Source organism: Haliotis rubra, unplaced genomic scaffold, assembly GCF_003918875.1.
Source record: "Haliotis rubra isolate DU_JTF1 unplaced genomic scaffold, ASM391887v1 Scf610, whole genome shotgun sequence".
Taxonomy (NCBI): domain Eukaryota; kingdom Metazoa; phylum Mollusca; class Gastropoda; order Lepetellida; family Haliotidae; genus Haliotis; species Haliotis rubra.
This window is the reverse complement of record NW_025767314.1, coordinates 188627-200517: the sequence shown is the minus strand read 5'-3', so window position 1 is coordinate 200517 and position 11891 is coordinate 188627. Positions and strand designations below refer to the sequence as shown.

At 38.4% G+C, this 11891-nt stretch overlaps 1 protein-coding gene across 1 annotated transcript; it reads left to right on the top strand.

Annotated features, from left to right (window-relative positions):
• Positions 1-2653: 2653 nt before the first annotated feature.
• LOC124255869 lies at positions 2654-11312 on the top strand. Its single transcript, XM_046689813.1, has 8 exons — positions 2654-3414; positions 4165-4374; positions 4586-4827; positions 5549-5779; positions 8596-8716; positions 9173-9376; positions 9853-10888; positions 11118-11312. Exons 1-8 carry the CDS (start codon positions 2969-2971, stop codon positions 11310-11312), a joined length of 2685 nt encoding a protein of 894 aa, XP_046545769.1. The 5' UTR covers positions 2654-2968.
• Positions 11313-11891: the final 579 nt, after the last annotated feature.

The following is an 11891-nucleotide window of genomic DNA, read 5'->3' as shown; positions in this document are numbered from 1 at the left end:
ATTTTGTCACAATACGAGATGAATAATGCAAAGGCAGGAATGTAATAAATGAAATTTATTACAAAAATTATATATATAATGGAATCAAAACCATTTGCCCAAAATAAAACCCCAAATCACCCTTCATTCATACCGCATTCGTCACCAAACATAATAGTAGCACACAATCACTCCTATACATATCCTTTACACATACAAAAAAAAACAAACCCTAACCCAATAGAACACTACATTTGTATAACACAACTATTTAACATTGTACAGAGCGTACACCCCGTGTATCAAACACGGAATGGGACTGAATGTTCACTGATGATAAGTTCAATCATATAGCTGTAGCTCTTCTCACATAGCAAGGTCATGACAACCTCAGTCTCTCACGGTCAGCCATCCTGACGATGTTTTCGCTGGTCAGTCACACGAGGAGGCAACACAGACGCCACCTTTTACAGGTCAAGGCCATCATACTGATCTGCCTCTTACACACAAGGCGAGGTTACCACACAGATACTGCCTTTTATACGGTCCGGCACAGGTCCCGGGCACTATACAAATATCAAAACAACATTTGATATACTTATCATTCAATGTACACCGAGTTTTACAAACTCAGAATGATAACAATCATTCAACGTACTAAGAGCATTAGATACTCAGAATGATATTATACTTTACAGGATGAATATCACAGCATTACATTCCACTTAGAAAAACTTTTACGTTATTCAACATACAGGCAAGTGAATATGCTGATAAAACATCTGATTACAACATTGTTTCACAATGTAACACGTATAACTGACAGCAAAATAATTTACCTGCAACTAAATCGTGAGAATTGACATTTTAGTATATTTCTTGCTACAACATTTGAGGATTGACAAAATGATAACATAATCATCATTTAACAAATGCCCATATATACATAGCTCCACAATAATAATTACAAATCAAGATGATAAACATAAATATCCAATAAAATAAATTCTACTCACGCCATGAAATTAGACCAGCCACCTTACATAGCCATCCTCATCAGATAACTTTCATGACTGCACTCCCCAACCCTTGCACCCTGCCTAATATAATCAAACCTCACACCTTGCATGCTTTTCTTGCCACACTAACCTCTTCATATCACCTTGCATGCTTTCTACCCATTCCCACACCCTGATCTCACCTACAACAGTCCAACCACACTGTAACACACGTCATACAGTTAAACCAAACTACTATGTGATCTTGACATATTTTCTTCAACTACCTAATAAATATGAAAGAATATACGAAATTTCAAGGACATACAAAGAATTCTAACCCAAAAGAAGAGTTTGAATGCACTTTTTAGGTATTATTACGTTGTCATGTTTCATATGCGGAATCGTAAATACAAATAATTATACATTTAAGCTCGAATAAATCAGACATAAATCTACTTATTTAAAGCTTACTGTATTGTAACTATTTATTTGTCATAATCTAAAGTTGATGATGTTACCTAATCGAATATAAGGTGAAAAATAGCGCCTTTGCATCGAATATATACATGTCAGTGTTATTACAACAATGAAATATTTTACTACGTTACAAAACACATTAAGTTGGTAATTAAAAAAAATCTTAGACATAGACAGAAGTAATGTCATAAGTTATTACATGTAAACCATACAAAGGTATTTCAAGCATGTTCGAGCTGTTGAGAGTTTCATGTTGATTGGAATTGTCAGTTTTCAATGCAATTTACACGAGCATTGTGTAAAACAACGTTTGTATTTGATCCCTGTAATTATCACGTGTATCAACGAATTCAGTCTCTATTCATCCATTGTCACTAAAGCAGGATAGTATATCAGATACGGTATCGATACACATGCGTATAATCATTCACTCAGATTACAGTAATGAGATAATTAAACATCTCTTTCGACCTTGAAATAACAGCCTTCGGTAGAATGCATATGCAGTTACGCCCTTGTTCAAAGGTTTGTCCCGTGACAAGTGTAAAATAAACAGATGCGCTGTTATATCATTGGACAACCTGCTTTATGGAGCCACGCCCCTCTCTGTAATGTTTATGCATCTGTAATTTTATGAACCTCGTTTGAATTCAGTATAAATATAGGCACGCCCATCCTCATAAATATTTGGGGGCATTCAACTGCAAGTTTATACAATGCAATAATTCAGTATAGTGTCATTTTTTTTAAATTCTATAATACGTGTACTATAATTGTGATATTCATTCGTATCAAGGTGAAGATTACATTTACATGTACAGCAAACCATTATGTTCTATGCACTAGCTGTGTGCGTAAAATGTATATGAAAATAAATACTATCGCTACTCAATGGTTGGATTTCAATCGCTTTGTTTTACTTATCGAAAAACACTAAAATCTCTGAGGACAAATAAACTCGCCAAAGTGTCTATCTACTAGGGTTGCGCAATATAACCGGTTTACCGGTATTTACCGGTTCAGACATGAAAACGATACGTATTGCGATACGCTGATCTAAAACCGGTATTTTGACATGCATTCGGAAAACTTCGTAACACTCGGAAATCTTCAGATATTGCCTTGTTTCATTCACAGGGGCTTGTAACGCTAAAAACTGCCATCAAGGCATATACTATCACTGACGGGGTCTTAGTACTATATAAAAGGAAAGGGATGTAACGAGGTCAACACACCAAGTTCGTGTCAGGGCGAATTCAACAATGATCACTGCATACAACCCTATTAAACTATACACGCATTAAAAGCCAATAGATTTACCTACAAAATGAGACACAGATCACAAAAATCGAAGTAGTACTTTGGGTGCTAGGGCCTTCGGAACGTCGAAAAATCATGATTTTTCGATTCCGAGCCAAAATCCCTGCTCAGAATTTGTACCGCAAACTTACCGAATTTATTTTTTATTGCATCGTGTACGCTCACACCGCGCACCAAAACACGCTGATTCGATGGCACCTGTCTCCGTGCTGATCGCCAGTCGTTCCGAGACTCATAAACTTTACAGTCATAATCGGTTTACCTATGTTTATACATCGCGATCGGGCTTGAGCCATACCCTTTCGCCATTGACGACCTTGGCCTTCGCCTACCCCGCACCGAACATAGCCTCCCATCTGATTGGCCAAACAAGGGAGGTAACTGAAGAGCGTAAACAAGCATGGTCAGACGACAATGTCAACATGACACTGACTGACAAGCAGAAAGCAGCCCTCGAAGTCGCTTTATCGCGACATAATTTGGCGATACTTGGTCAAGCGGGTGTCGGAAAGACATTTCTTCTCAACCACATCAAGGATGAACTGAAACGAAACGGTCTGCAAGTCGTCGTGACGTGCACAACCGGAGTTGCTTGTGCCAATTATTCCGTAAGTGCTAGCACATTTGATCCATTCTAGTGCCATATATTTATAACTTTGTCTGGCAGTAAAATGTTTAGTTATAGCAAGATCTATACTTTTGAACAATTGTCGAGTGTGCAGGGCCCCAAGTGCTGTCTTATTTGAGACAAATATGTTGTCATGTACACATTTCAATGAATACAAATCATGTAGTTAAAGGAAGCCATACACCTTTTCTTGCAGAATGCTATAACCATTCATCGTTTTTGTGGTATTAAAGACGGCCGCTATTCAATTCAAGAATTGCAGCAAGTTCTTGAGCGAGAAGAGAGGACCCGAGACAGGCTATGCCACACAGATGTCTTAATAATTGATGAGATATCCATGTTAAGGTATGAATTATGACTTTGCATAAACTTATAAATACAATCATTTTGTTCCTCAAATGCATTACATTTACCCCCAAAGTTTATTTTCATGGAAAAAATGCACTTCATGTGCTTGCTTAATTAAAATTAAATTACATAATTATCAATATGATCATAGCAGTTCACACATTTACACACATTGTCATGTATTAATGTAATTACTTAAGGTATGAATTTTTACTTTGCATGCTCATGATGCTTGTTTACTCACACCTTTTTCTGTGACTGACTTTAATGAAACTTATAAATACAACCCTTTTGTCCCTCAAATTCAATACTTTTACCCCAAAATCTATTTTCATGGGGAAAGACATAAAAGGCACTTCACTTGCTTGTACAATTGAAGTTATTTATCAATACGATCACAGTGTTGTAAAGCAGGTCCCACAGGTTAATGTATTTTCCTTACCAGGTATTATTTTGGTGTTTCAGCTACAAGATGCTGTGTGAAGTAGAAGCAGTTTGCCGAATGGCTAGGAAGAGCCAACAGATGTTTGGGGGACTGCAGGTGATTGTATGCGGGGATTTCTTCCAGCTCCAACCTGTGCCAAATACACTGTATGGTGACAGAGGCGACTTTGCATTCAGGTATTTAAGAGTAATCATCATGTTCATGCTGGTTGCAGTGAGGCATAATGAGTAATATTCACAAAACTGGGTTTATTAACCTACCTATGCAGGCAAGATTACTTGTACTGTGATAACAGCTAGCCAAGGCATATGTTTGTAAGTTTCACAAATTCTTTTTAGCACATGTGGTTACATTTACACTTTAAAATGCCATTTTTACCTTTTGCAGTGGACCTTTATGGAACAATGCTTTTCCACATCATATCATTCTTGATAAAGTTGTCAGACAGAGTGAAATCCAGCTGATAACTGCTGTGAGGGAAACAAGTCGTGGGATAGTTTCACAGGACACTGTTGACTTTCTAGAAAGTCTGTCTCAGCCACTGGAAGGTCCAGAGCATGTTGTGAGAGTCTTTTCCACCAACCAGCAAGTAGATATGCACAATCAGAGGACACTAATGGACCTACAAGGTAAGGTTCCAAAGAACTAGGCATGTTCCATTTTGATTATAATTGATTGTGGAAGACAGTTCCAAAGATGGGGAGCTGCGATGGAGAACGCTCTATCACCTATTCTTGTTTCGCTGAGTGGAGTGGAGAGAGTGAAGAGGTCACTGGAATGAGGAGATTGACTGGGTTTGTGGAGAAATACAAGGTCATTGAGATAAGATCAGGAATTATAGCTGCAGTTATCATGGTTATGGGCGAGGAGGATAATGTTGAATCTGATGCGTTGTATGATGGAAAACCAGTGGAGAGATTGGAGAACTGGGCAGATATGGTCAGAGTTTCGTTCTTGATACTGGTGGTGCTGCATTTCGAATTCACTGTAGTTTTGACTCGAGTGAGCGTGAGATGTTGAAACAGAGCGTTTGAGTAGTCAAGACGTGAAGTGACGAGAGTTTGCATCATGAGTTTAGTTGTAGTGTCTAGTAGATGTCAGACCTTGCTTATGTTACGAATTTCAAAGTAACAGGCATTTCAGAGTTGGTTAACATGCTGTTCCATGGACATGTTGCTCACGAATGGTACCCCTAGGTTCCTGGCACTGGCTGACCACAGTCACTGATTCTGACACAGATGGTTAAAGTTTTTGAAGCTGCTTGTTTCATCTGAGAGTTAAAAATCCAAAATACATGTACAATCTGTTGTTATGTTTGCATTTTAACCCTTTGTAAATTTCTTTCTTCAGGAGAACTGAAAATATTCTACAGCGAAGACTGGGGTGAGAAAAAACACTTGGATAGGATTGTGGCGCCAAAGTGTCTGTGGCTGAAAGTAGGATGCCAGGTTATGCTGCTGAGGAACCTGTCAGACAATCTTGTCAATGGAAGCATTGGTGTTGTCACTGAAATCTCTCAGGATTGCATTTATGTTGATTTTCCAAGGAGCTCATCTAAGATAGAGAAATATACATTTGGAGGTAAGAATATGATAATATTCCATGCTACTAGGTCTCATGTCAGGCTTGTTCCATCTGTGGCTTTGCTTGATAATAAGGAATCCACTGTACATGTGTCAAGTCAGTTTGCCTTCTTTAAAAGTTGTTGTCATTGGTAAACTTAATCGTGATTAGTTAAATCTGATAGTGGGTTTATTTTCTGCAGTTTCTGTTGTTTGCTTTGTCGCAATGGGCCTTTGACTCCAGAAGAGAACGAATCTGCTGATGTTCTCTTATGATGACAATTACTTTTTTTGGAGATAAGTTCTTGTCCCAGAATGATACTGTTGTTAGTTTTCTGATAGGTGGCATAATTTGGGTTGGTGGCATTTCCATTATGCAAACCTCTCTGTTGACAGAAATGATTCTCAATGGGATCACTGTTGATGCATGATGGCTTCACCCCGCTCCCATGATGCTCAAGAAGATACTCTTTCACCATACTGTCAAAGCCAAGAATACAGGCTGTCAGGTCTTCTCTGCATTGGGGTGACATCAGTGCCTTCCTCTTTTCTGCTGGTGTGCCTGTCAGATGATCTTCCCAGTGTTTGAACCACTGGAACACTTGTCTGTTTTCATAGAGCCTCTTGTCTCCGGTATGAGTTATTGTCCGGTGGTCTCTGAAATTGGCGACCAAAATGCTTGTTTGAGTTAATAACTCAATGGCTCCATTCAGCATTTCTCCTCTTGAGCCTAAGGAAGCTTTGTAGTGGAGGAAGAGTTCTAACATATCCTTGTCAAGAACTTCTTCTGCAAGATGATTGCGCATCTTCTGCGATTGATCAGGGTATATGTGATCTGCGGTCATCTTCCTGTGAAACTGCAGTATGTTGCACTTGTCCCATTTGTATGCATCCACCCAAAACTGCCAAAAGATTTGGAAACCAGATGGCAATTCTAAGCAGCGCACCTTACCGTTTTTTGCACTTTTCAGAATGCTGTTCCGGATTTTCTTGAGACAGTGAGAAATGTCCATAATAAAATGTAACTTCCTAAGAGGATTGGATTCTGACCTTGCCGTGAGTGACAGTCGGTCGATGTCAACATTCATTCTCATAAAGGCACGGTTTGCACCGGCTCCATCCATGCTTACAAAGAGCACTCTAAAATTCCATGTGGCGAGGTTGTCAATGGCTTCATGAACCATGCAGTGAGTGTCCGAGGCACTGGCTGTCTTCACCGGAAAGTGAGCAAATGGGAATCGAAAACCGCTCATTCCCAAGAAAAGCATCTGAAATACATGGGTTGCCAACTGCTGCTTCTTTGTTCCACTCTGGATTGTTTTCATGTGTTCGGACTCTGGAAGATTTTCAACAAAGCCAACAAACTCTATGCCTGAGGCACTTCTTACCATATGAATGTCTGACTGTATTGACATCTCATCAATCAGAATCCCTCCAGTTCTTCCAGACTCATGCAGCTTCAACCTCTCTGCTTCATTGTGCATCCAGAGAAACACTTCATCGCAAAACCCTGACCGTTGTTCGACTGAGTTTTTATACAGAACAAGGAGTGATTCTGATGGCAGTAATAGCAGTCCACTACTCCTTAAGTCACTGTAGCTGCATGGGCTCCGTGTCCATAAGGTCAAGCAGGTTTGCAGAACAGATTTGGGCCAACGGTTATTGCGAGGATCTTTGTTGGATGAATTATGAATCTGACTGCAGAAAACGTCAAGCATGTTGTCAGATGCATTAGGAATTAAATTCCTTAAGAGTTCTCTACTTCCAGCAACTTTAGACTCTTCACCCTTGTTCATTTGATTCTCATGCTTTTGCTGCCTGAATGATATGTGCCTACACACACGACAACAGTTGGTTGTTCCGATGAATGTGACAACATAGTTACATGAGGGTGACCTCAGACACTTCATGCTAAACTTTATATCTCCATGTTTTGACCAATTCACATTTATTTGGTTTCCTGTACAATGTCTTTTGTCCTTGATGACACCTAAACAAAGGGGAATCTTCTCCACAATTTGACACACTGTCATCACATTGAGCGGGGTGCATTGAAATGTTGTGTCAATGTATAGGCATTGTAGTTCCTTCTTTGCGATCTTAGAGCCAGACACTATCAGATGCCAGTCATTTTCATTGAAGACAAGTTCTTTCTGAACAACATTTCCATTGGCACGTAAACCAGTGTCAAGTCCTAAATGCACACTATCATTATTCACCTCGATGATTCTGTATTGGGGAGGTATGTTTTTGATGATGACATCTGTATCAAAATCACATTTCTCAAGTGAAGGATAAGGCCTTAAATGTATTCCATGATAAATACTGATCTGTAGTCCTTTATCTCTTGGTCGGTGAAGTTTGACAACTGGGAAAATTGATTTCAGTAGTCTTGAAAAAATATTTGGCGAACAGGGTGTGTGTCCTATTTCTTGTATTTCCAACCTGTACTGTTCATGCAGATGATCAACTGCAATTTCACCATCAGGTTGAAATTCTAGTCTCCCCAAAAGCCTGTTAAATGCAATACAGTACATTTAATAACCAAACTTGTTTGTATCATGAAGAACACAATTCTTTGATTTATCAATGGATTTGTTTCTTCAAACTGTTCAAACAGTGAATCAACATGCCTTATTGCATTTCATATTTAAAAAAATCTGGTTATATATATCCAGTATCAATGAGCATAGACGATGACAAGGATTATTTGATATTGTTGTATTTAATAGAGAATATACATGTGTTTTGTATTCTGTTTGTCCGGTCAAATAATAATATCAACAACATTCAGTCCTTGCAGCATGAACTATATATCATATATAATATATTAACTTTGTATGATTTCAGTTTATGACCCAAGGCTCAAGTCAGATGTTGCCAGAAGATTACAGTTTCCACTAAAACTGTGCTATGCCCTCACAGTGCACAAATGTCAAGGAATGACAATTGACAGGTCAGTCGCCACTTTTACAATCATAAGTAAAAGTCAGTATCAAGATTTACTACTGTTAATGATGTTCTCTTTGTGAGAATGATTTCGCCTTGTTTATAAAGTGACCAGGCCATGGAGAAAGTTTACATTCATTTTGTCGTGTGTTACAAATATTTCTTGATGATAGTAAAATGTCTAATGTCTAATTAAGTATCGCTATAAGTATCAGATTAATTTGGGAATTTGTTTCAAGTTATTTAAGCTACTTCTATGTTATCCTTTTATATATATTAATGTCAAAAACGACCATAGTCCATTCTTTTCTGAAGATTGGTTGAAATCATTTTTAGAAAGTAAATTTGACTTCCATCTTGTTCAGTACTTTATAAACAACAACTATAAACAAATACTATTTTGTCCTTGGTGATTATGTCGTTGGTTTGTTTCCTTTGTTGGTATGTTATCTTTTAATTGCAGATTGGAGATTGACTGTGATAATATGTTTCGACCTGGTCAGCTTGGAGTTGCATTAGGTCGTGCACGAAGGATTGATGGACTTAGGGTCACTAAGTTTGATGTATGTGCTGTTATCCCCCAACATGACATCCTTTTTGAATTTTATGAAAGGGAATCTGTGCCAATCCTGGACAACAACGCTTGCTGCCAACTTTCATATGAAAGGTGATTTTATTGTTCATGAAATGTTAATGTGTCAAATGTCGTGAGAGAGATGGCATGATTATCTTCTGAACTGTACTTTAAAAAAATCAGGGTCAATTATTTTGAATACTGGATCCATAGTTACATGTGGTATCATTAAAAAAAGGAATGGGTGGTAATACTAGTCACACTATAAGATGTGTAGTAATAGTATTTATAAGATGCTTCATTTAAATATCAAAGGTGCCAAAATTACTTCATGTCGCATCCTCGTACTTTAAATGTAAAAGTTCAGGGCAAAAGTGTACTTTATTACACTATACATTGGGGTAGAGTAAACTTATTTTCCTAAGTAAAAACTATTGATGTCATCACACATTTGAAATGAATGATGATTTTTGGTAAAAAGTGGAATAATGATCATTTCCTTAGTTCATAAACTTTTATGAGTGACATTTTACCAAACAAATTCTGCATCGATACCATTAATATTGCAGCACATCTGGAGAGGATTTCATGTCCCCAGTGGCAGATAGAACCATCGATGTGTTCGATATTGCTGATGATTTCAACTTGATAAAAGCCTATGAAGACTGCATTAGCAAAATCCCAGAGGATGACAGTGAGGAAGAACTTGATACAGTTGAGAGCACCTATGAAGTACATGATGCATTGTCAATTCTCAGATCTGTTCGCCCCAAATATGACATCACAGAATTTCAGAAGGAGGTGAATGTTCAAATTAGTTTGGGAGAAAAAAATCCAGAAAGAGTTGCTCACTACTGTTCACTTGTGGAAAATTTCATCTCCAAAGCCTATGCACAAACTGTTGATGTTAATTGCAAAAGTGAAACTATTAACAAGTTCTACAAAATCTGCCATGACTATCTGACAACATCAAAATACAAAGTTGCTGTGGTGAATTTGTTTGGATCCCAGGGTGATGTTGAGTATCACATATGCTACAAAATGTTTCTGAGTTTGAGAGAGCGATTCCTCAAGCATAAGAGTGAAGATGCGAAGCACCTTGCTGAGGAAGATGTCAATCCTAGAAGTTGTGTGGACATTAATGACGCAACAAGAGGCAAAATACGTTATGTAGCTGGATATTGCTTCAGAAAACTTCATCAGAAATGTGCCAGTAATGTTGCCAACAACATATTCAAGGCTAAGGCAGGTTCACTGGAGATTGTAAAGAATGAGTATAAGAAAAAACAAATGATAGAAATGGCTTTGAGGAATCAGAGACAGATTGTGTCTGAGACAAGTGACCCAGCCAGTTTAAAAGAAATAAGAAGAAAACAGAATATCAGAGAAGGTCTCATAAATATTAGTGATTCTGGCTTTGAGTTTGCCATGCAAGTCAGTAAGATATGCATACATTTGCAAACAGAAAGAAATCTGCATGAGTATGGTAGAAATTTGCATTGGTTTGTGGTGGAGTCTCTCAAAGGAAAAGCAGAACTGTTTGAGAAGTGGATGAATGTGTTTAAAATGAAGTCACACTCAACAGAGACTGTTACAAGGGTTCCTGTACTAGATTGTCTTAACAGTGTTGTAGATTTTGCCACAGGTGTCACAGAAACCTACAATAACTTTATTGAGATTTTCACCAGAATCATGTCCAAACAATTTGTTAGAGACATCTTGGAGTCTTGGGAAAATAAGAAGAAAGAGGCACACAGGAAAGACATTAAAATTACAAAAGGAAAAGATACAAGGGAGAGTTCACAAACCAAAGAGCCATTGGAAGGATGTGTAGAGAGTCATGGCAGAGGCAGAGGCAGAGGCAGAGGCAGAGGCAGAGGCAGAGGCAGAGGCAGAGGCAGAGGCAGAGGCAGAGGCAGAGGCAGAGGCAGAGGCAGAGGCAGTGGCAGTGGCAGTGGCAGAGGCAGAGGCAGAGGCAGAGGCAGTGGCAGTGGCAGAGGCAGTGGCAGAGGCAAAGGCAAAGCCTTGACATCGGCACTCTCTGTTGAAAACCCATGTGGGATATGTGATGCAGAATGTTATGTTGACTGTGTTGCCTGTGACCTTTGCGAGAGATGGTTTCATGGAAATTGTCTGAAAGTGCATGACCTAGATTGTTTACCGGATGAGTGGTTCTGTCCCCAATGTAGTGAATAATTATACTGCAAACAGCAGAGGTATTGATCCTAAAACGAAATAAAATACAGGTATAAGCATCTTTAGTAGCTGAATGTAATAAGCGGTTACTATCTTAGTGCTCAATTTAAGGAAATGGTGCACATTGTGCATATTCACATGTAGACAATATTACAGCAGACAACCATGATGCACTCATGACAGTACGTCTCAACTGTACACTAGTGTTGATATGGTTAAAATCTCATAATTGATGATTGGTTCCGTACAACTGATCAATCATTGAAAATAATTGGTCAGCGTCGTTTATCAAATTATCCTCCTTTTTTTTCCACATTTTTTATTCACATCAGTAGGTAAGTTGTTATACAGATGTCAAGTCTAATACAAGCTTATACATGTTGACAGTTAATAACACATCAGTCTTCAAGCA

Excerpts from the sequence above, each read along its gene's own strand:
- LOC124255869 (XM_046689813.1), top strand. The coding sequence starts at position 2,969 with ATGGCACCTGTCTCCGTGCTGATCGCCAGTCGTTCCGAGACTCATAAA. Across the intron at positions 4,375-4,585 it reads AGAGGCGACTTTGCATTCAG|TGGACCTTTATGGAACAATG; the intron begins GTATTTAAGAGT and ends TACCTTTTGCAG. Across the intron at positions 5,780-8,595 it reads AGAGAAATATACATTTGGAG|TTTGTATGATTTCAGTTTAT; the intron begins GTAAGAATATGA and ends TAATATATTAAC.